The sequence below is a fragment of the Rousettus aegyptiacus genome, unplaced genomic scaffold (genome assembly GCF_014176215.1).
Source record: "Rousettus aegyptiacus isolate mRouAeg1 unplaced genomic scaffold, mRouAeg1.p scaffold_m13_p_3, whole genome shotgun sequence".
Lineage (NCBI taxonomy): Eukaryota > Metazoa > Chordata > Mammalia > Chiroptera > Pteropodidae > Rousettus > Rousettus aegyptiacus.
This window is the reverse complement of record NW_023416306.1, coordinates 16,938,344-16,963,771: the sequence shown is the minus strand read 5'-3', so window position 1 is coordinate 16,963,771 and position 25,428 is coordinate 16,938,344. Positions and strand designations below refer to the sequence as shown.

The 25,428-nt window shown below is 41.0% G+C and overlaps 1 protein-coding gene across 18 annotated transcripts in view; it reads left to right on the top strand.

Moving 5' to 3' along the window:
- Nucleotides 1-2,858: 2,858 nt before the first annotated feature.
- Nucleotides 2,859-25,428, top strand: part of ZNF618 (zinc finger protein 618) — a 163,747-nt gene continuing 141,177 nt past the window's right edge. For 15 of the 18 annotated variants that reach the window (XM_036218247.1, XM_016126267.2, XM_016126266.2 and 12 more), the window contains exon 1: nucleotides 2,860-3,000. In XM_036218247.1, the coding sequence (XP_036074140.1) occupies nucleotides 2,968-3,000 (33 nt within the window). In that variant the 5' untranslated portion in view covers nucleotides 2,860-2,967. Of the gene's footprint in view, nucleotides 3,001-25,428 lie in introns of all 18 variants that reach the window. The other 3 variants (XM_036218250.1, XM_036218249.1, XM_036218248.1) reach the window with 1 other exon arrangement.

The following is a 25,428-nucleotide window of genomic DNA, read 5'->3' as shown; positions in this document are numbered from 1 at the left end:
ACAGAGTGAAGAAGGGACATACACTCCAGGGCTGGCACCTCTGTGGAGGACATGACTCCCCACAATGGTGTCGAATGCACTCTGGGCTCTCTGTGGAGATATGCTGACAGAAGAGGAAAGCCCAGTTCCTGTGGCCCGTGAGTGGTAGAGAAGCAGAAGGGCTTGCTGCAATTCCAGAAAGAGAAGGCTGAGAAGGACCCACAAGGATTTTCCGGGTTAGAGGTGCCTGGAAACAGGCTGCAGATCATCCCAGGTTGGGGTCGCTGACCCTTTTGAGAAAATGATGAAGCCAGAGATTTTCTCCCCCAAAACAACCATGTGGACATAAATTTGCTTATGACATAAAATTGCTTAGTTTGTGGATCCCCAAACCTATCCAAGGTCTCTATTTAAGCATCTCTCATCTAGAGAGCTCCTGCCATCAGATTAAGACATGGGGAGGAAAAGTGCTTAGACCCAGCCCTCTAGCAGGGTGTTATTCCTCCAGGAAATTTCGCTGACTCCCTCACCTGTTCCCCTGGGTCGGGCCCTTCCTCTTTCTCCCACACCTGTGCATTTACCTGGTGACACTGTATTGCAATAGTTTTAAAAATGTGGTCCTTAGATCAGCAACAAGTTTACCTGGGAACTTGTTAGAAATGCAAATTCTGGGTGAGTTGCAAATTCTGTGTTGGCACAGGCCCTCCCTATTATTCTGAGGCTCCCTCAAGTTTGAGAAGGGCTGCTGTAAGCGACCCTCTTCTCTATGACGTGTCTGCCCTATTAAACACAAAGTGCCTGGGACATAGTAAGTGCTCAATGAATAAATACTGTATCATGTTTTCCTGACTCCCAGGACAGGGTTTATTTTTTCCTTGATACCTTATAGCTCTGAGTCTGGTAACAGAGATCCAATATTATTTGGGTCCAGTTTCTTTTACACCAGGGCCTAAGGTCAGGCTAAGCTCCACTAGGCAGAGGAAAGGTCTTGGCCTTGAGTAAGGTGCCCGGAAATCTTCACACAGGGATGGAGTCAGAGATTATCTGTTCTGGCAACAAGTCCTCAGGCACCTGGTGGGGGCCGTCTACGGCCATCACCTATGCTCATGGCTCAGGGGAACCCAATTCTACCAAACTCCCCAGGCTGCCCTGCTCTCCTGGGTGCCTGCCTTACATTAGCCTTGGCAAAATCTGCCAAACTCTGCCAGGAACATACTTGCTAGGCTGGCAGGGAGGGAAATGGCCACTTATTTTTAATGACTCTCCAACTTTTTTGGGTGGGAAATGATTAGAAGATCCCTCTTAATCTCTTGTGGGAGTGTTTGGTGGGGGGAAAAGTGTGTCTCTTAATTCTGTGCTTCTTATGGAGGGCTACATTCCCACATTTTTATTCTTCAGGGAGAGGAAGTATCTTCTTTGCAGTCCCTCAGTTTCCTGACATTTAAAAAAATGATGACTTTTCTGGGGGCTGAAGAGAAAAAATTTCCGTAACCCTCTCTGTCTCTTATTGATCCAGCTCTTTAAACATTGAAAAAACTTTTGAGGTGAGGACAGAGAAAAGATATTTGTTTACCCTTGATATCCAACGCTCTTATTTCTAAAAAAAGTATCCTTATATTTTTCTCTTGGGGAGGGGCAAAGAAAGATTTCTTTCATGTCATAAATAAGCAGTTATTCAAATTTTTGTTTAAAAATCAATCAATTGTGGGAAATATAGGGTGGACCTAGTAATCACTCTTGTCTTTTTTAGGAGGTAAGTCCTTCACACTTAATTAAAAAAATTTGATTTTGGGGCATGTGAAGAGGACAGAAAAAAAATCCCTTTAAAACTTCCCAAGTCACACAGGGAGGCAGTTCTTCCAATAAAAAACAGTATATATATACATATATCTGATTTTTTAGGGTGTTGTATAGAAGTAATTTTGTTCGCCATCTATTTCTCGTAGGAGCAGTTTCTCAAGTTTTTCTTTTTAACTTAAACTTGATTGGGGCTAATCCTCCTTAATCTTTAAACTCTGTTATCTTACATAGAACCATTTCTTCAAACTTTTATTTTTAAAATAAATATTCTTTAAATTTTTTTTTGACTGGGGTAGATAGTAATACTCTGTTCATCCCTCATTTCATATAATTATAAAGTAGCTTCTCAAATATTTATTTTTAAAATCAATCTGATTGGGGGGGCTAGAAAGAATTCCCTGTCAAGGAATCAGTTCCTCAAACTTTTATTTTCAAAATACATTAGATTTTTTTTTTGGACGGGTGGCACGGGCGATAGGGATAGCTTCATTGAACCTTACAATTCTTCCATAAGGCCAATTCTTCAAACTTTATTTAAAAAATCAATTTGATTTTTTGGGGGGTGAGTGGGGGTACCAGAAGAGTTCTCATTAACCCCTTGTGTTCCGCTAAGAGGAGGCTCCCCAAACTTTTTTCCAATGTGTAAATGACTTTTCCGTGGTGCTGGAGAATTGGGGGAGGGCAGAAGGGCTCTGGGGGGCGGGCGCCGGGGGCGCCGGGAGGGCAGGGCACGGCCCCGGAAAGTTTGGGGGGCGGGTGTGCCGCGGCCCGGGGGCTGGCGGGCGGGCGGCAGCGGCGCGCTCGGGGGCCGGCCGGCTTTGTGTGCCGCGCGGAGGCCGGCGGCGCGGAGGCCGAGGCCGAGGCCGAGGCCCGGAGCTCGCGGGCCGCGCGGAGAGGCCGGCCGGGGGGCGGGCAGGGCGGCGGGGGGCGGCGGCGGTCCCGCGAGGGGCGGCTCGGCGGCGGCGGCGGCGGCGGCGGCCGGTGCGGGCCGGGGGTGGGGGCGAGGGCCGGGCGCCCCCCCCCGCGCGCCCCCAGCGCCCCCGCCCCCCCGGCCTGAGCGGGGCGGGCGGAGGAGGGAGCGGCGGCGGCGGCGGCGGCGGCGGCAGCGGCGGCGGCATTGTGCGCGCACCAGCAACCCGGCCCGGGAGGAGCAGGACGCGCCGGGGCCGCCTCCTCCCGCACGGACCCATGAACCAGCCGGGCGGCGCGGCGGCTCCGCAGGTACGACGGGGGGCCGGGGGCATGCACTGCGCGGGGGACCCCGGGGGGCCGGGACCCGGGGCGCTGCGCCACTTCATTGCAAGATTTGCAAAATGCAAAGTGCCTGGGCACGTTTGCGGGCTTTTTGTGGGCGCAAACCGAAGGGTAGGGGTCTGGAGAGCCCCCCCGGGCGCCGCGGGGTGCGAAGAGGGTGGGGGAGACGAGGGGGTCTTTTCGGACCTCCACTCAGCGCCCTCGCTGGCCCAGGGCTCGGACCGGAGCCCAGAAAACAAAGCGGTGAGAGAACAGAGCAGCCATTTCAGTTTGGACAATTCACATTTTGCAAAAATGCAACCCCTTCCAGCTTTCCCCCCTCCCCCTCAAATTTGCAATTTCCCCCTGACCCTCTCTGAGCTCGGGGTTCCTGATGACCCCCGGGAGGTCTTTCCTCTCCGGCGCCCTATCTTTGCAACAATCTTTTTTTTTTTTAGGCCATATTTCCCTTTCTCAATTTTTTTTTCTAATTTTTCTTCAAACGGTAGTTTTTTCCCATTAAAACGACGCCACCTAGAGGATACTATTTTGTAAATAAAAAAAGAAATTAAAATTGAAAAGAAATATTTTTTATTTCTTATTTTTTCAAAAGTTTGCACTATAAGGCAGTGGAGGGGAAAAGGATTCTTTTTTTCTCCTTTTTGGGGTGAAAATTTTTACTTTGATCTTTCAGGAGCATGGAGACTATTTTTATTTCTGAAGCCAAATCCAGATAATATGTAAATGAAAATTAAGCTGGAATTTGAATGAATTCAGTTTTTAAAGGGGAGAAAGCAAAAAGTCTCCTAAAAACAAAGTCAATTTGGCTGCCCAACTCATTTTAATCTGAGAAAAAAACTAATTGGAATGAGGAAAGGAGAGAAATTGTTGAGTTTAGGGAAAACTGGGAGAATTGGCTTTATGAAGCAATTAGAAATTGTACTTCATTGTAATTTGGAACTTGTTTAGCTCAGCGGGCAAAAAAGACTCATTTCACCATTTGGCAATATCTAAGTTTTTCTATTCCCAAGAAGGAAGGATTTAAAAGAGAAAATAGACCCTAAAATGTTGGCTTTGGACACACCCAGAAATTGTAGATTTTTTTTTTTTAATTTTACATTTACACTTTACTGCATTTAAGGTCCCAAGGTTCTAAAGAAAAACAAACTGGAAAAGTTAGAGTGAAATCCTATCTTTTTCTGTGTGTTTCTTGGGTTTTGTGTTATTTTATTTTGATGGAATAATTAAGACTGTTTTCTGATTTTGTTTTCTGAAAGCTCTAGGCATTTCTTTTTTTGTTGTTGTTTTATCCAGAAAATGTCAGAAACCTTTTTTTGAGGAATATTCAGTGGAAAAATAATGTAAATTCATCATATTCTACAAATTGAGTAGTCCACAGATTTGTAGGAGAGACCGCCATTAAAATAAGATATGCATAATTAACATTATTATGAAAAAACTAACAGTGGATTCACAGAAGCTCATTTTTTATGGCATGCAACTGAATCAGTTGATAAAGACAAGGGTTGAGGAATCCTTGGAAGAAAATTTTTCCTTCTCTGTGCTCGTTCACTCTTCCAATTTGAAAAATTTATTTTTTTAAAAATCCAGATTGGTTTCAGGCCTCTTTGATTGTGATGAGGGGTTGGTAGTTTTATTAACATTTGGTATTTTTCACAAATTTGATTACTTTCAAAGGGGGAAAAATCCATTAGCCTTGATCATTTGAGGGAGGGGGGGTCTGTGATTTTAAAAAAAGCACAAATTTTACTGACTTAACGAGAAGGGAAGATAAAAAGGGAAGGACAGAGAGGAGATGAAAATTCTGATTCTTATTCACCTTCTCTAGTGGAACAGTTACTTTGCTGAAAAAAAATGGGATGAAACTCCAATTCAGCTGATTCTAGCATCAAAATTTAATTTTTCTTTTTGAAGGGAAAAAAATCAAAATACAAACAAAAGCCAAACCCAAAGGTACTTGCCTTTGGAACATGAAAGCACATGTGCAAACAGCATTTGATATAGTCTTTTGGCCTTAAAATGAATCAAATGAAGGTGAAACAAAAAAATAAATTTTTTTTTAGAAGACAGATATTGACTAAATTAAAATTTAACAAATGAAAATAAGGTACCTACCCAAAGTCGAACGGTTATTTGCGATGAATTAGTATCTGATTGAATTTGCTGGGGATTTTGAACCAAAAACAAAAACCAAAACAAAGTCCTAATTTTTCTATCCGAAAGAAGGGTATATTGTGACCATTTATGGGGTGGGATCTTGGTGGCATCTTGGATGGAGAGCTGATGGTGGGTCACACAGGGCTAGGACAGGAAACCCTGTGCCCCTTTCGCCAGCCACCAGCTGCTCTTGGAAGAAATGGTGGCCCCAGTCCATGGATTCCCAACCTCGTTTTGTGGAAATTCAGATTTCTGAGGGGATACGAATTCTGTGAAATATATTTGACAGTGGCAGAGGTTCGACATTTCCCATCATCGCCATTGCATTTGGGAGATTTTATTTTTTTAGTAACGAAACCCTTCAGGGCTGACTGGCCACATTCTGACATATTTGGAATGAGCTTTTTTTTTTTTTTTTTTTTTTTTTAAAGTAACATAATTAAATTTTTTTTTTCTGTTGAATTATTTAGGCCGATGCCTAGGACGGTCAAAGAATTTATAATTTCCAAGGGCTCTGGAGGCCTCATGAGACAGACAGTAGGCCTGAGTTTAGCAAGAGATGGAGGAGAGCTATGCCCTAGTCTGGGGAGGGGTAGGTGAGCACCCCTACCAGGCATCTGAGAAAAAGTCAGGGTTGTAGATAACAGGTTATTTCTGGTGCAAGGAATAAAAATATTGCAGCATGTCCCTTTGTGTGTCCTGGCTCTCCTGACACACAACTCAGATTCCTTCATTCCATTCTGCTGAAATTTTGTGTTTGTTTTTTAAAGGGAACCCCTGGCAAGAAATTGAAAATCATTTGTTTCGTAGACCTGTATTTCCCTTACAAAAAAAAAAAATTGTTTATTCTGATCATGTTTGTTGTAAAGGAAATAGAGGTGCATGATGGTACTGTTGGGGGTGGGGTCACTTTTCTTTTGTTTCTATTGGCGTCTCTCAGGATTGAGATCTGACCTGAGCTTTGCCTCTCTCACCTCCTATTTTAGGTGGATGTGTGACCAGAAATGGATATTTGAGCTAATTTTTATTAGCCCATGTCTGCTTACCACACTCTTATAATATTGGGCAAAAAATCTGGCAAATTGGACTTGAGGGGTGGTAATTTGATGATGGGCTGAGTTATTTTGGTGAAAGATCATTTGTACTCAGTTTCACAGTGGAGACTCTTATTTCTTAATGTTTTGCTTTTCTGCCTAAGGAGTTTTTTTTTTTCTAATAAGGTTTGAAATTTCAAGGGCCTGCTTTATAGCTTGACTTTGGACCAAGCAAGGAAAAAGGGTTTGCTTATACTTTAGCCCTGCACAGAGGTGAACTTGAACAAGGCCTCTTGCTTTTGCAGAAGGAAAGCAACAAAAATGGCTGGTCAGTTGAAGGCTGACCTCTCCCTGGTCCTAGAAAATAAATAGCCAATGGTTTGTTTCATTTGAGAAACAGAGTTTAAAAACTCTCCATTGCCAGATACCAGCCCCCCCACCCCCACCTTTGACTCAGCTTTTGGCACGCCACTTCCTTTGACCTCAGAATCCTCATGTCTTCTCCTTGGTGGGGTGATAAGAACTTCCTTGCTGTGTTCCACTGAAAGTATGCTGACTTTTCATGGTCATGGTGAAATTTTGAATTTTTTCCACGTTCGTGTAATGTTTCATGTCAGTTGTGTCTCCTATTTGCTGATGTAAAGTGAAGTAGATTCGTGGGCGCACAGGAGTCTTAGCTTTCCCATTGTCTTGCTGTATGACCTTGGACAAATCACTTTTTCCCCTCTGAGCCTCAGTTTTTGCATTTGTAAAATGAGAGCTTTGGACCAGAACAAGGGTAATAAATTGATTTAATCTCTGATTTTGACTCCAAGTGATTTGCTGTAGCTGCCTGGAACACTGTGTTGAGGAGAAGGGTTCTGAGGTCACATCCATATGTCCAGATTTTGGAGAGAGGGATCCAGTGGTCAAATATCAGTGTTGGTCACAGAGTGGGGAGTATACTTCTTCCTCGTTGTGCACAGGCTAGGCTGTGCCATGATCCGTTAGTGGGTTGTAAAGTCAATTTAGTGGACGACAATCAGCATTAAAAAAAAAAAAATAGAATAGACTAGAATATGGGGAACACAGGGCAGCAGAGGAATAGTACAGTATTGAAGGTAAGTGTCGTCTCACGAAACTTGTTTTATTTATATTAGCTGATGTATGTGCATGATAAGAAATTAAATTCCTACTGTGAGTCATGATTAAGAAGAGTTTGAAAGGAGCTAGACTAGATGATCCACTATGATGTGCTACAAGTACACTTTACTGCTTATACTTTATTTTCTCATTCTAGTTGACTTACATGAACTGTGGGGTGGGTGTTCTATGCCACATGTTTGTCTCCTGGTCAAGCCTACTACTTAAGGGCCACCTGTGCATAAGTCTTAGCTGTGTGGCAGTCAGGCTCATTCCCTAGCTTCATGGCCTTGGATGAGACCGTCAGGAATGGTGCTAGAGAGAAGGCCGCATCTTTGCCAGATTTTCTTGCTAGAAAGGAGATTTTAGGTAATGTGGAATCCCTGTCTTGGTGGGAGGGAGAGCAGTTACTTTTACTCCTCCCTTCGAATTGCCAGAGGAATTTTTCTGGAGTTAGTAAGTTCATGTTTGTGCTGTTTTAAAATTTTAATCAGACTCTGTGTGAGTGTCTATATTTCTGTGTGTATACACTTCCTAACACTCCAGAATTGCTGTTAGTCTCATCTTTTACATGTGTCAGACCAGTGCTGTCTGATACAAGTATAATTTGAGCCACCAATGTGAGCCACATATGTAATTTAAAATTTTCTAGTAATGCTTTAGAAAAAGTAAAAAGAAACAGATGAAATTCATGTTAATAACGTAGTTTATTTAACCTAATATATCCACAATACTGTCATTTCAGTACATCATTAATATCAAAGTATTGATATGATGTTTCACATTCTTTGGGGGGTATTGAAGCCTTTTCTGATTAGCTACATTTCATATGCTCAGTAGACTCATGTGGCTAGTGGCTTCTGTATTGGACGGCACAGGGCCAGACCAGTGTTCTATCTAGTTGTTGTTCTAGGTGGCCTCAGCAGTTTGGTGACACATCTTTCAAAGCTCTCGGTTTTGTTGGTGGGACTTCCTTCCTGAGCTCTATTTGCTCGAAGGCATTTCGGCTGATAGTGGTGATGAGTTTCATCCATTTAGCCTCTTCTGGCTCAAGTGGTCCATACCTCCCTTTTATTTGTCTCAGAGCAGTCTTCTGCCAGGGTTAGGCCAGAATGCTGTAGTTAAAAATGACAAACGATGGCTAGAAGCTCCCGCAGGTGTGCCATTGAAGTCAAAAAGTGCAAGTGCAGGAGGCAGTCATAGGAGGTGGGTTTTAAATAAAGTATGGACTGAAAGGATGAAGATGTTAAGAAGACAGCAAGTGGGTAGGACCAGGATTGGGTTCCGAGGGGAGAGAGGAGAGAGGTCAAAGATGGTCTTGGTGAAATCCATTTCTGAACTAAACACGGAACCACTAGGAAATTCCCCCAGGATAGAGGCCTTAAGTCAGAAGCATGGTTATCTGATGTCCACCTAGTTGGTGAAATGGAAGGCTGGATTTGAGGCCAGCCAGACCAGTGTTTGAAATCCACCCTCATTGCATGGTTAGCTTTGTATTGCTTTGGGAAACTGACTTCTGGTTTTGGAACCACAGCTTCTGCACCTGGGAAAAAGGGGGTAATAATCTTGACCTCGAAGGGTTCTTTTACAGTTAAATGAGGTGGCGCATGTGAAAACACCCAGCCAGTTCTTAGAAAATGGTCCTTGGAAGGTGGTCAACACTTGTGAGTTAGTTACCTCTTGACCCCAGTGGCCATTGTGTCTCCATTTGGGGAGATCGAGTTCTAGTAATAATAGTTTTGGTAGTTCTAGAAACTTGGTGGATTATCCTTAATGGGCAGAGTTAAGTAACAACTAAGCGTTAGGAAAGGTTTTTGGTTGCTGCTTTAAGACAGACCAGGATGAGACATCTCCTGAGTCTTATACGTCTTTCTTGTCAAAAGTGTTCTCAGTTCTTTCATTCCAGGGATGCTCCAGCTCCTTCAAATAGTTCTGGATTTGTTTCAAAGCCTGTGGCACAGTGTTTAAAAGCTGTAAATCTTAATCCCGGTGAACTGTGTACCTTCAAGCTTCTGCTCATGCTGGGCCTCCCGTCTCTGTGCCCTCTCCCTCCTTCATCTCTGCTCCGAGAGAAACCAGACCCCCTTGAAACCACCTGCACATCCTCTCCTCTTCTGTGGAGTACCCCACCCCACCGGAGCTTCGCCAGGGGGTTCATCTCTCCCCATGCCACAGCACTTCCCAGATGCTGTGGACCCACAGATGAGAGTTGGTTGGCTTCTCCAGCCAGCTTGTGAGTTTCTTGAGGGCAGAGATCATAGGTTATTCATTTTAGGGTCTGGTACAGAGCAGCAGCTCAATAAATATTTAATGACTTAATTTGATTTTTGGAAATAGCTCAGATCGATTGGATTTGAGTCTAGTGAAGAGTAGGTGACCATTTTGGGTTTGGCCATTGGTCAAAACCAGTGTTTGATTAGGGAGCCATAAACACATTTTTTATGAGCTGGTTCTGAAGCCATGGCCCCCTTGGAATGATAAAGCAGACGGGGCTTCTTGGATCAGGATAATGCTTCTTTGGCTTTACATGTCTTGGGGGAATTTTTAAAAGTTCTCACTCCCTTCATTCTGTCATATAAACTATTTCTTTAAAATGGCTGGTGGGGGTGGGGCAGGCCATCTAGAATCATCATCTAGGTGACAGATGCAGGTATGGTGAATGAGACTCAGCATTTCTAAGGAGGTGGAAATGGGGGGAGCCTTGAGGTGGAAGGGCCTTGACAATACCCAGTATTTGACCTAGGAGCTGGTCTTCTTGGCCATGGGCTCTGCAACTGGACATGAGGGCGCTGTTTGTGGAACACCAGACAGAACACATGGGCCCCTTCAATGTGAAGGAGCTGAATGTGGCACTCGATGTTCAGTCAGACCCCGTCTTTGGTCGGATTCTGTTTTGCAGACACCAAAGATTCAAGGAAAACAGATGGGAGAAAACTGAGAACGTTCTGTTTATTTGCTTAATCTTCTTCTGTAAGTTTTATAAAACACTTTATACATGGCCCAGCTGAGCAAGTGAGCACAAGATCCCATTTTGAGGTAGACCATATTTCCTTGATGGTTGTGTTCCCACATTTTCATATATTTGAAATTGGGATGTGTGTTAACAATAGTGTGTTCTGTTAGCATGCTGTTCTCCCCTCTTTATTTTTTTCTTCTCCAGAGCTGTTATAAAATTGGTGGTGTATGTGACAGTCTACGGCACCTTGGAATTAAGGAAGTAGATTGTCATGTTCCTGGTGGGGTGAACCGTGACTTTAGGAATTTCTAGTTGTGCCTTCCCCTTCCTTCCCCCCACTTCCCGTCCCACCTCACTTATCTCTGGGCTTGGCTTCGCCAGTGAGATGGGACTTGACCTTGGGAAGAAGCTTCTGGAACTTTGAGTTAGCACCCGTTTTCCTTTCATACCTTTACTTCTCTAAAAGGTGTAAATAGCCCGTGGGAGGGCAGTGGAGCCTTGTAAACTCGTCCTTCTGTGCAGCTGCATGGATGAGCTGTCTCGCCAATGGCAGAACACCAGTTTGACATTTCCAAGGGTAGAATGAACAGATTGAAGTTCGAAGGACAAGGCCTGGCTCCCCTCTGGTCTCCACTACATAATCATTTCGTGATCTTTCCAAAGTACTTCATTTCCCTGCATTTCGTTTTTCTTATCTGTAAAGTGGGGATGATGATGACGACGACGATGACGATGATGATAATTAAACGTGTGGCAAAGGATTCTTCTAAAAAGTGAGGGATGCGAGGAAAAAGCTTTGTAAAGGGCAAAGCGGTTCTCACTTACAGTATGTTAATCGTACAGCATCTAGTCCAGGAATGGTAAATAAGTAGCATATGTGCTGACACTCCCCATTGCTAATCCTGTGGCAGACATTGCTAATCAACCATGCTAGACTTTTTCATTGAGTCTGGCCAACGGTCTCAGAGACCTTCTGAGTATGATGCTGCTAGTCATTTGAGTTTAGCAGGGAACATGAAGCCAATTTTGTCTCTCTTGATTTAGACACACACACACACACACACACACACTCACTCACTCACTCACTCACTCTAGAGCTGCTTGTCCAAAACCTGAGTAGGCAGAAGTGGACCTTCGAGCCTCAACAGATTTCTTAACTCCTCAACCAATGCTTTTCCTACTATTTGCACAGACACTGTGTCAGAAGGAATTAAAGTTAATTTGGTATTGAGAAATAGAGGCTCCCGACTCCTCCCTTCCCTGTTATAATTAGATACCCTTGGGGTTATCATCAAAGCAGGGTTGGATGACCTGCTTCTGTGCCTGATCTTGGAGTGATCAAGTTTCAGAGGGGAGATGCTGGCGGCTGGGCCACTAGGTCGGGCGGTATACCAGCCTCACTCCCTCCTGTCATAGAGATGACGTGGCACAAGGACAAGGCGGGCCCTGGGCTTCCTCCCGGGTGATGACCTGCGTTTGCTGCAGGTTTGCTGTTTACACACTGTAAGACCACATACGAATTTCTCAGTCTCTCGGAATCTTAATTTTCTACATCTGGGAAATGGGATGGAAATAATCTTTCACAAGAATGACATAAAATAACATGTTTGAAAATGCTTTTAAAACCGAAGCCCTACATATATTATTATTTTTTTAATATGTGTTAATTTTTAAAATAGCACTAATCACTAGTTGTTAGTGCCCTGTTGGGTAAATTGTGTAAACCCAGAGTCACAGATGGGTGCCCACAGGTGAATTGATCCCTTATCTTGTTTTATTTTATTTACTGGTATGATGTTTGAAAAGTGGCTTTTTTAGGCGCTTGACAGGATATGTGCTCTCCTGTTTGAGTCAGTTCCCACTCTCCTCCCATTTCAATCATGCATATGACCTCCGTAGCCCCTGGAGACACTGAGGTCAGGGCCTACTGACACGGCCTCTGTTTGTTTATCTGTTAAGTGGAAGAACTGTCCAGTCCTCTACCCCTCACAAGCTTCCTGTGAGCATCACATAACGGACTCAGAAGTGCTTCGTAAACAGCGAAGGACTGGAGAAACATGTTGACGACAACTCCTTTCTTTTCTTAAAAAGGAAAGGAGGGGAGGCTGATGCGAGGATGGTATTGCGTAGACAGAAAAATGATATAAATATTTTGGCTGACAAAGCAGAAGGAGGCTTCCTATATAAGTAAAGAGAATAAATGGAGTCAGGTGGTGCTCTGCTCCTGTCTGCCGTATGACACACAGGAAAACTCACATTGTAGTGAAGTGAGCTCTGTGTCAGGGATGGACTCTTTGCTTCTCAGGGACCAGTCCTGATGGTGGTGGTGGGGGGGGTGGGTTGGGGGTGGGGAGCACCCGGAAGAAACAAAACCTGGTATCTCTCCCACGGGTGGAAATGACTCCTGCAAAGCAGAGGGGGCCGGAGTTTTCCCCCGGCAGGTCCCCGGCTTGCTGGGAACATTCGAAGTCAGTAGCTGTTTTGGCCAGTTTACTGGATGTGTTATTGTCCAAGACAGCACGCCTGAGGCTGAGCCATTTTACCTCTCAGCTTTGAGCCTCTGCCAGACAAATCCACAGCAACCCCAACACTGCTAGAGAATTGAAGATGGGAATTTCCATTGGGTGAAATTTTGCAGAGAATTTGCGTGTTGTTTTTATGTTGAGCGCAGAGTTTTGCGAGCGAAGTGGACATAGCCGGGGCACTTGGAATACCCAGAGAGAAAAGACGAAGACACTTTGGGTGCTGGGTTTTTTTTTTTTTTTTAATTTCATCAACTGGGAAAAATAACTATAGAAATTTAAGCGTTTTTGTAGGTGTTTCTTATAATGCATGCTAGAAAAGCAGAAAGTGAAACTGATATGAAATAAAACTGAAACTGGCCTGAAATGAAGCCTAAGGCAGAGAAACTGTAGCTTGAAGTGGAATTTGTTGTGAGGCTGGACTTTTTGGATCAGAGGAGTCTAGAGCAAAAAAAGGTAAATAGAGATTTATCTCGCCTTGTACCCGTCAGTCTGCATTGATAACCACTAGCTGTGTGTGGCTACTGAGCAGTTGAACTGTGGCTAGCCAGAATTAAGATGTACTGTAAATGTAAAATCTACACTGGTTTTTACAGACTTCGTGGGAAAAAAAAGACTGTAAAAGACCTCAGTAATAATTTTTAAAATACTGAATACAGGTTGAAATAACAACATTTGATATGTTGAGTCAAATAAGATACATTATTAAAATTAATTTTACTTATTTAAAATTATTTTAACAATGCGGCTACTGGAAAATATGAAGTTACCTATGTGGCTTGTATCATATTTCTATTGGACAATGTTGATTTAAGCCAGCCTGTTCCCCTCAGAAAGGGGGAGTGGTTTGCTCAGACATACAGTGGCTCCATTAGGTAACTGGACAGACTGCAAGACTGCAAGCAGAGTTTGGGATTGAGAAAGATGGACAATACAGTAGTATAGGCATCAGCATTACTAGGTGGTTAAAATGGAGGGGTAGTGGGAATTTATGAGTGAGAGAGGCATGGTGCGCGCGCGGACACACACACACACACACACACACACACAGACTGAGGCGGGGAGGGGGGGAAGGAGGTAGAGAGAGATTGATTTTGAGAGATTGAGATTAGTAATTCAGGTGGAAAAATTAATCTGTTTCTCACTTTGCTTATCCATCCCCCCTAAACATTAATTAAACACTTAAGAAGGAAGGAAGTAAATCCAACAAGGCAGGTAAAAAACTAAATTACTCTCAGCAATTTCCGTACTTACCAAAAAAGTCCAAAATCTATTTTTTGTAGTCTTTGGGTTTTAACCGGGTTTTTTTCTGAATGAGTACAGAGTATGGCTGGTTTGGGCATAGAAACCCACGTCACGTTAGGGGCTATGGGTTTTGGGTCCTCGGCACCTGGAAGCCATTCTCTTGCTAAGTTTTGTCTGTTCTCTGTAATGATTTGGGAAGCAAGACTTCTGTAAGACCCAGAGGGCGTACTGCCGTAGGGGACAGAGCTGGCAGGGTGGGGAGGTCATGTAACGACCCTGACCTCCAACCTGGGACAGAGACTGGAGGGGGATGATGAGAGGGGGAGCAGCAAAGCTGACTTGAACCCCGGTCTCTAACTTTCCAGCCCAGTTCTTCTGTTCTTAGTGTTTTGAAAGGAGTTTGAGCCATGTGTTGGAAATTTAACCTTAGAAATTTTTGTTTTTTTAATCAGGAACTCTTTCCTATTAAAAGGCTGAAGTTTAGCGTTCTTATTTATCTCACTTGATTTTTGCAAAACATAATTTTTCTACCTTGAACTCTAATTATTGCCCATTTGCCGAGTGCTTATATGCCAGGCACTGGGCTAACTAACCATTTAACATCTATTATCTCATTTAATGCAATCACCTTGGAGAGTAGGGATTTTTTTTTTCTTTTTTCTTTTTTTAATATGAGGGAATTGAGATTCAGAGGTGAAAGGAATTGCCCAAAGTTACACAGCTGGTAAGTGGCAGTTGGATTCAAGTTCAGATGGTCAGTCAGCAAAGGCCAGGCTTACAACAGCGCTTTGAGGTGTGGAGTTCTACCATTCCCGTTTTACAGTTGAGGAAGGTAAAGTAAGTTGCCCAAGGTATGGAATTGGTGATTGGGCAAGGACTTGAACCTGGGCCTTTTAGGTGCCCTGCCCATGCCTTCGTATTGAACCGTGGTGTCTTGGGAAGTTGCCCTCCCCACTCTGGCAGGGCCTGGGTGTAGGCTCGCAGGCTCCCGTTCCCTTTCTCCCACTGTGCCTCCACAGACCAGCGGGTTGTGTGTTTCATGCACAGAGTCTTTAATACCACGTTTGAAAACAGTTGCAGAAGGTTTGCTGTAATTAATTACATTTGACATACTTGGAATCGGGACCTCCTGGATTCAGAATGCAAATTTATGCCCAGACAGATGTAAGGTATACTTGGAGCCAAGAGCTCTGGCACGTCCCAGCCTGGGACTGTGGCATCGCTCGCTGTCCTGATGGGATTACCATCACAGGCAGTGAGTGGTGGAGGCAGGGCTCACACTTGGGGATACTGGAGGCCACAGGCTATTGGAGGAAAAAATAACCCCGGTCTCTAGTCTGAGCCCTGCTCCTAACTCAGCCATGGTCTGGGGTAATTTCTTTTCCTTCTTTGGGCCTCAGTACCCGCTACTGTACAACAAGGGCTTGGACTACGTGGTCTTAGAAAGCACATGCTCTTAGTTTGTTCAGGGGCAGGAGGGTAGTTAATCAGAATCGGAGCTTGGAGGGCTGGCTTTTAGAAGTACTGTGTCTAAAGAGCTGAGGTGAGAAGGGCTTGGAATAAGAAGGTATGCAGGAGGCTATTGGGACAGACAGAGAGGCATATAAGGCCCGATATTAGCCCAAGATGTAGCAGATTTCCAGGGCTCCTCATAGAGAAGGTATCCATTCAGCATCAGTCCATCCTCCCACCCATATACAGTCATCTCACTGTCTGTATTCAGTATCTATTTCGGTGTAAGAAATCACCCCCAAACAGTGACTTGAGACAACAGTAATTATTTATTGTCCCTCATGGTTTCTGTGGGTTAGGAACTTGGGAGTAGCTCATTTGGCTGGTCTGGTTTATTGCCTCTCTGTGGTTATGGTCATATGGTGGCTGGGGCTGGGGTCATCTTAAGTCTTCTCTATTCTCATGTTTGATGCTAGGGCTTAGAAGACTCGAATAGCTGGATCTCCTCTGGCGGGCATCCGTCCATCCATCTCCATGTGGTCTCTCTAGTACAGTGGCTTCATATGTGGCTTAACTTCTATATGGTACCTTGAGGATCGAAAGTGCATGTTCTAAGAGAGAGTCAAGTATGACTTAGCCTTAGAAGTAATCCAGCGTAACTTTCACCTCAATGTATTGGTTGAGGGAATTACAAAGATATGCCCCAGTTCAAGGGAGAGACATTAACCACAGCTCCCTATGGAGTTGTGTCAATATTGTATTGAACATATGGGATGAGATGTATATCAGTGTAGCCATTTGGAAAATACAGCCTGCCATACCTGCCATCAATCTGTCTGTCTAGCTATTCACCTATCCATCCTTCTCTACCATCTCACCCATCCACCTTATTTCATCTTTCCATCCTTTAGATGTCCTTCCTTATGACTATCTGTTCATCCTGCCATCCCATTCATCTATCTGATTTAATTGCCCAACACATTTTGGGTACCTAATATGTGCCAGGTATAGGTAGGTAAGTGCTTTCAATAATGAGCTCAAAGGAGAGGACAAGACTAATATTTATTGAGAACCTGCTCAATATTAGTCTCTTTATCCTCAGAAACTTCATGGTATAGAATTATTGTCATCCCTGTTTTTTAGGTGAGGAATCCAGGGTACAAACATGCTAAATAACTTGCCCAAGGTCATTCAGCTGGTTAGTATCAGAGCCAGAACTGGAATTCAGGACTTCCTGACCACACTGTCCTAGGCTCTCTCCATCCTGGTTTCTAAGTGTGAAATGGCTGTCCAGAGTTGTTTCTCCAATGTCTCTTTTTTCCCAAGTGAAAATCACTTCTCTTTTTTCCTGATCATAAAAATAATATTATAAAAATGTTAAAGCAGTACAGAAAAATATGATTATTCTTTAAAAAAAAAAAATCCCAAAATCCTACCACTAAGATAAGTAGTTTACATTTTGATGAACATTATTTAAGCAATCTCTCTGCATATTTAAATACATATAATTACAGTTTTATACAAATGAGATTATATTCTACATGCTGGTCTGTAACTTGTTTTCTTTTTTCGTTTTAGACTCATGGATATCTTTTCTCATCAGTAGCTATAGATCTTTTATTATTACTTTACAGATAACATCGTATTTCTACTGTGTCCCAAAATTCAGTGCCTGTTGGATTTTGGGTGTTTCTAATCCTCTTACGTGTGACATTTCTCGCTTGTAGGCTGATCTCCTTAGCATCACTCTAGAAGGCTGATTGCTGGATGACAGCATATTCACACTCCGCATGTGGTATAGGTTATATTTCTACTGGGAGATTGCCAGTGCCTACTTTACACGTTGCGGCCATCCCCTTCTATTGCCAGTATTTTTAATCTTTGATGTCTTGACGGGCAAACTAAGGAGGTCAAACATCTGTTGGTATATTTTTATCAGCTATTTAATTTACATTTCTTCTACTGCGAATTGCTTGTTCACACATTTTGCCCATTTTTCTCTCAGGGTGTTTATTTTTTCCTTTATCGTTATTATCACCATCATTATTTTTAAAAAGCTCTTTGGGTTTTAGAGATACTGACTCTGTTATTTAGGTACCAGCTATTTTTTCTCTAGACTTATTTTTTTTTTAACCTTGTTAATGTAGTGGTGGTGGTTAAATAAAATGTATATATTTTTGCGTTTTGGATTCTGTCTGTTTTTTTGGTGTCGAGTTTAAAATAACTTCCCTACATTAAGAATTGATAGTGAAAAAGCGGCCTATAGGATGGGACAAAGTATTTGCAAATCATAGATCTGATTAGGGGTTAATTTCCAGAATATATAAAGAACTCCTACAACTTAACAGCAACAGAATAACCCGCTTAAAAAAAAAAAGCAAAGAACTTAAATAGATATTTCTCTAAGAAGATATACAAATGACCAACAAGCATATGAAAAGATGCTCAACATCACCAATCGTTAGAGAAATGCAGTTTAAAATTACCGTGAGATATCACCTCGTACTCATTAGGATGGCCACCATCAAAAAGTGTTGGTGAGGGTGTGGAGAAATAGAACCATTGTGTACTGTTGGTGTAGTTGCTATGGAAAACAGTTCTTAAAAATAGAATTGCCATAAGATCCAGCAATCCTACTTCTGGGTGTATACCCACAAGAATTTAAAGGAAGATCTCAAAGAGATATTTGTACACCCATATTCATTGTAGCATTATTCATAATAGCCAAGAAGTGGACGTTAACTCTTAATGTCCATTAATGAATGAATGGATAAACAAAATTGGTATATACATAAAATGGAATATTATTCAGCCTTTGAAAAGAAGGAAATGCCGTTACATGTTACAATATGGATAAACCTTGACATTATGCTAAGTGAAATAAGCCAGTCACAAAAAGACAAATACTGTATGATTCCACTCATGTGAGGTATCTAAAGTAGTTTAACTCATAGAAACAGAAAGTAGAATGGTGGTTGACAGGGGAAATGGGGAGTTGTTGTTCAGTGGGTGTAAAGTTTCAGTTTTGCTGGATAAAAAAGTTCTAGAGATAAGTTGCGCAATGCTGTGAATATACTTAACACTATTGAACTGTACACTTCAAATGGTTAAGATGGTAAAAGCAAAAGTTAAACATTTATGTGACCTAACATATCAACAGTTTGTCTTCTAGGAACATACATATCTTCCTTTATTTGCAGGGGATACTAAGACCCCCTCACCCCCAGGGGATGCCTGAAACCACGGATAGTACCAAATTCTCTGTATGCTATGTTTTTTCCTATGCTTATATACATTTTCACTTAAAGGAAGAAGCACTGTACAGCTTGCTTCTCTTTGGCATGTCCAAATTGCCAGCATCACTACTCTTGTACTTTGGGACTACTATGAAGTAAAATAAGGTTTACTTGAACCACAAGCACTGTTGATATCACAGCAGTAGATCTGATAATCAAGACAGCTACTAAGTGACTAGCAGGCAGGTAGTATATACAGCATAGAGATGCTGGACAAAGGGATGAGTCACTTTCTGGGCAGGATGGAGCAGGATGACGTGAGATCTCATCTTGTTACCCAGAACAGCACATAATTTAAAATGTATGAGTTGTTTATTTCTAGAATTATCCATTTAAAATTTTCGGCTGTGGTTGACTGTGGAAAAACTAAAACTGTGGAAACTGTAACCGTGGATAAAGGGGACTGTTGTACACTCAGGAAATACTTGTCCCTATATACTATGCAAGATGTATGTGAGAACTCATAGTAGAATTGTTTATAGTATTAAGTAACTGGGAACAAAACAAAGAATTTATAAAAATATTCATCCTTATTTCTTCTGTAATTTCGTATAGGTTTTATTTACATTTAAATTGTTCATCTCTCTGAAATGTATCTGCTTCAGAGGAGATCAGGTTCTACTTTTTTTCCAAACAGTGAGTGAGCTCCTTGCTTTAACACCAATAATTGAATGACCCATCCTTAACTCTTTGAAATGCCATCTTCATCTTGTATTAAATTTCCACATACTTGTGTCTATTTCTGGACTCTGTTATGTTCTTTGGGTGTACAGGTATAACACTGTTTTAATTTGATCACTTTACAATAAACTTTAACACTAGAATCATGTCTTAAGAACAAACAGACTTATAAAATAGGATGTAAATTGCCATGTGCAGTGCTCACGAAGATCGGACAGTTCTCTGGTGGGCTTCTGCATTGGACAGACTTCTTGGTACCCAGACTGGCCTCAGGGGCATTATACATATAGAAACTGAGGTTTATTGAAGTTAGGTAACTTGCTGGTTGTAAGTAATTGGTGCTGTCATTTACTGCACCTGGGAGGTAGCAGAGCCGAGATTGCAGCCTAGGTCTGTCCAACCTCAAAGCCTGTGTACTTCCTTTAACAACTTCTGGGTCTCATGGATACACAGATATCTTTCCTTAGGGACCTTCCACACCTCTGCCTTCATCATGCCTCACACAGACAGAGTGGTGCTAGTATGTGCTTGTTGAATTGGATGAGAAGCAACAGTCGCGGCATATCTGAAACAGATATTATTAAATGGATTATTCCCCAGCTGCAGTTAGATGTATGCTAACGTTTGTTTTAATAAGTTAATTTTTAAGTAATTAAAGTAACCTAATGATATTACGAAATCAGAAAATAAGAAAATGAAAAGATTGTGCTAAATAAATTCCAGCCCCCTTATATTGACTATTAAAATTTTAGTCCACTGTCTTCCAGTAATTTTATAAGCATATTTTTTGAATCATAATGTATTAGAGTTTTGCCTTCTGCCTCTTCTTTCCCCCATCTTTTCTTTGTCTACCGAATCATCATTTTTCAAAACTGCATAATATTCACAGAAGAGAGTAAACATAGTTTATTTAACATTTAGGTTGGTTCTTAATTTTCTCTTTTATAAATTATACTGTAAAGAACATGTTCATATCTAAAATATTCTGATATTTTAAAGCCATCCCCTTCAGATATATTCCCTAAGAGATTATGTGGTCAAGGGTAGATAATAGTTTAACACACCTCCATATATCTTGCCCCCTTTGGGGCATTTCTTGGTACTAGGCTTTGGCAAACTCTATCGATTTGGAAAAGAAATATAGTAAATTCTTTAAAAAGTTTGTTGAATTTATTATTATGCAAGAGGTTCCTGTTCAATGAGGAAACCTAGAATATATATGGAAAAAAGAAAAGACTCCATAATTCCATACCTCTCCAAGATGATCTCTGTTAATTTCATGTTTATCCTTGCATTAGTTATTTAAACACATAGTAATTTTTTGTAAATTATTTCAAATCTCATTATTAGGCAGAATTTTCTACCTAATAAATTTTTTTCTGCATATATCCTGATAATCCATATTTGGATGATAATCCTGCTTTTAAGATTCTAAACAGCTTCTGACTTATCCCTCCCCCAATCATCCATTAAATATTTGTCCCAACTATGGGTGTGACCCTTAATAGGTACCAAGATGCTGAATCAAAATGAATTCTGTTCACAGATCTTGATCCTGTGCTGTAGAAGATGTTCAGTGCTTTAAGACTGGTCTCCACGAGTGTTTGATGGAGGGAAAGATGAACCTGATATAGGGAATCTGGGGCAACTTCCTGGAGGAAGTGGCATTTGAGCTTGGCTTTGAAGGACAGATAGAATTTGAGGGTCTCAAGTTGGGTCAGTGGAAGGAAAGAGATGGAGCAGAGCATTCTGGGCCAATGATATTGCATGACTTATCAAAGAAAGATGAACTTATCTTTAGTAACTTTAGTATTGAGTATATTTTATTGTAAATCTAATTCTTCGAAAGCTGATAAAATCACACAGTTCTGCCCAAATGTTATTATCCTTTATGAGGCCCCACCAGAATGTTCAGTTAATCAGAACTCTTGTCTCTGAGGGGGTTGGGGTTGGTGGGAGGGTCAGTGGTGGGGAAGATGGGGGTGGGAAAGTCGGAGGAAGAAATTTAGTCTTTGGTAACCTCGTCTCACGTCAGAACGGTATTTTAACTTTTGCAGAGTGCTTTTACAAGTGTGGTCTCATTCCTCCCTGCTGGTATGTTGAGGGAACTGACCTCTGCAAGGCCTGTGACTTGTTCGAAGTCTCAGAGCAAGGGAGGAGCAGTGCTGGGCAGTGGCTATCAGACTTTCATGACTGACCCACAGGAAGAAGTACATTTTATATCACCATCTGATACACACATATGTATTCATATAAGTAAAGCAAAAGTAGGGAACGATATTTAGACTTAACTGCTTGTAATACATTCTAAAATGTTTAATTCTCTTTTATTATTTTTTTAAATGCTACCTGTGACTCATTAAATTAATTTTAAGACCCAACAATGTGTCACATCCTGCTGTTTGAAAACCACTAGCTTAGAGTCCCTTGAGTGAAGCCTGGTCCCTGGATTCTCCTGCTAGGACCTCTCAGTTCTAAGAGCAAGTGGAGTCCCCTTGCCCGCTCCTGCCTAACAGGTGAGGAATAGAGCACGTATGTCCTGTCTGCCTGGCTCCCACATCTTCATGATGAATTTTGATCTTTGTAACTTAGCATTTAGGATGTGAATACATAAAGCAGGCAACAATGGAGCTTCTGAGTTGGTGAACTGAACCTGGAGATCGGCTTGGACCTGTTTCCCGCAAGTGATTAGCAGGTTCAGGGGTTTCAGCGTGCCCCAGGGAACGAAATCATTAACGGAGATTATCTTGGAGAGGTATAGAATTATGTCTTCCCCCGCCCCTCTTTTACATATATATTCTTATGTTTTCTTCGTTGAACATGAACCTGTTTCATAATATAAAGTGAGTCAACAAAATATTTTTTGAAGAATTTACTGTGTTTGTTTTCCATACCAATAGAAGTTCCCAAAGCCTAGTACCAATGAATGCCTATGTAGGGAATGGCCAGAACTGTGAGTGTGTGTGTGTGTCTGTGTGTGTGTCTGTGTGTGTGTCTGTGTGCGTGCGCGCACGTGAGCACGTGCATGTGCATGTATCTGTGAGTGCCTAATATGGAAATGTGTTAAACTAGTATCTACCCTTGACCTCATAATTTCTCTTTGGGAGTGTATCCAAAGGAGGGGACTCAAAAATCTCAAAATATTTTATATATGAAGATGTTCATTACAACATAATTTTTTATAAAAGTCCAACATGAGGTCTGGCAGGAGTGTGCAGTGTGGGGTCAAGAGCTGTGGTACACGATGCTGCTCTGGCCCCAGGAAAAATAGTCATAAGGTTACTGCTCAGATAAGCATACAGCAAAGTGGCTAAGGACGTACACTTCATAGACTACCAGATGCAAAACCCAGATCAGCCCTTTTCAGACTGTGTGAATTACTTAACATCTCAGTGAATTAACATCTCAGTGTCAGTTTCCTCATCTATAAAATGGGTAGATCGAGAATTAGATGGATAAATATTAAAAACACTAGGATAGAGCTTGACACATAATAAGTCCTACATAAGGGTAAGCTGGCTAATTCCACCTAAATTTTTTTTTTCTTGCGCTGAAGATGGTAACTTCGTGTAGGCCCAACTCGTCATGTGTCCGAGTCCATTGCGGTATAGGATGTAGACAATGGAAGGACTGTAGGACTGGATGGATGTAAGAGGCCTAATATTGAGGCCACATTTTCCAAATGTATATATTAAAATGTCTTAAAGCTGCAATAAGTAAGAGAAGGTGGAACTGGCATAGTTTTGGACAGGCAGATAATTAGATTACAGTCTAGAAACACTCAACAGACCCAGCTATGTACTAACTATAGTTATAGTACCACCCTGTTTTGGTAAAGTTGCTTTTAAAATATTTTAATATTTGGTAAACATCTCTCCTGATTATTCTCTCTTCAAAATTTTCATTAGTCTTACTCATACTCTACCAGAATAATTTTTAGAATAATTTTCCCAACGTAAAAATTGCTTTATAATTGTAATTGTATTAAATTTATGCATTGAAATGAATAGGAAAGATTCTCATGATACTTAGTTTTTCTGCCCAGTGACGTGGTCTCTTTACTCGTTCATGCTCCCTTATATGACCCACAGTAAAGTTTTGTGTTTTCTACATAAGTTTTGGATATTTATTTTTGAGAGTATTTCTAGATGTTTTGTATTTTCGACTGCCATTGTAAATGGGATCATTTCCTTCATTGTATATTTTTCTTATTAATGTGAATACATCATGCAGGCTACTGGTTTTTATTTGGTTGCTTTGTTAATGAATAACTTACAATATTATCTTCCTAGTTCCAATAGTTTCTTATGGTTTCTAGGTAGATTATAATATATGCAAACAATACTCATTTCCGTTCTTCTGCAATATTGTCCTTTTTTTCTTATGTGTTGACTAGACTTTCTAGAGCAATTTGAATAATGGCAGGGATAACAAGTATTCAGGTATTGTCTTATTTCTTCTTTTAGTGGGAAGGATTGTAGTGTTTTGTAATCAAGTATGAAGTTTTATTTTGGTTTCTGATGTATTCTTTATTACTAAGCATCCTTCTGAGTTGCTAAGAGTTTTTTTTTTATTATTATTATTTTAATCTTAATCAAGGTGGAGGTAAGTGGTATGATTTAGGAGTGATTTTCACTTTTCTGTATTTGAATTTTTCTTTTGCAATGGGGTGTGAACCATCCCCTCCCCCACTATAAAGCTACTTATTAATGAGAGGAGAAAAAAGGATGATGAATTTTTAACAAATGCATTTTTATTATGTACCCAGATGGCCATATGGTTTTCTTACTTTGATCTGCTGATGTGATGAATTATATTAATAGATTTCCTAATATTAAACCATCCTAGAAGGAACCCATTTTGTTCATGGTGTTTCATTATTTTAATACATCCTGGGTCTATTTTGCAGTGTTTTGTGTCTGTATTCATTAGTGCGATTGTCCTATAGTTTTATTTTTAGTGTGGCGTTTTTATCATTTTTATGGGGGTTATGCTAGTACAGTGGGTTATAAATTGGAAAGCTTTCTATCATTTTCAATGATCTGGAACAAGAAGGATAAATACATTTCAAATTATGTACCTATTGGTGGTAGCTACTGAGATTGCTGTGTTGAGAGGGATTCTAAGGCCCTGTCATGTGTAAACAATTTAGTGTTTTGTAAGAGTGTAGGAAATGAGTGTTTAAGCGTGCATGCCAGGTGTTTATTTGTAGTCTCTGCCAGGTTTTATTTATATTGCATGGAAATTATCTATCTTTTGAAAGTTTAAAAGGACTTGCCTTTAAAACTGTCTATCTTGTTAGGCTTTTGGAGATAATTTTCCAGTGTACTCCTTTCTTCAATGATTTTTTGGCTTTTGCTCTTGTTGAATTAGTTTTGGTCATTTATATTTTCTTCGAAATTTTTTCATTTCATCAAGAATTTGAACTGTACTTTTGTAGAACAGACCTTTTTAAAATTTTTTTTTTTAAGAATTGTTTTCTGTTTGACTATATTTCCTAATCTGATTTTCTTGTAGTTGTATTTTTTCTCTTTGTTTTTCGGTTGAATACTAACGTTCAGGCCTATTTATTGTTTTTGCAACCCACCTCTTAAAAATTTAGAGTTATTTGTCAATTATAACTACTTAAAACATTTCCAAATTATTATGTTTATATTAAATAAATCCACCGTTATGCTTTCCTTAGATTTTATTTTTTGAATTTAATTCTCTCTATTTATTTTTTCTGTTTAATAATAAAAGTGCTTAATCAATGAATTTTCCTCTGAGTACGTTTTTGGTTACATCCCATCATCCTTATTGTGAGATACTGTTCCTATTTTCTGCCCTCAATATTCTGTAGTTTTAGTTCTGCCGTCCTCTTTAGCTTAAAGCTTATTGAAAAGCATAATTTAAATTTTTGTGTGATTCCTTTTTAATTTTTTAAATTT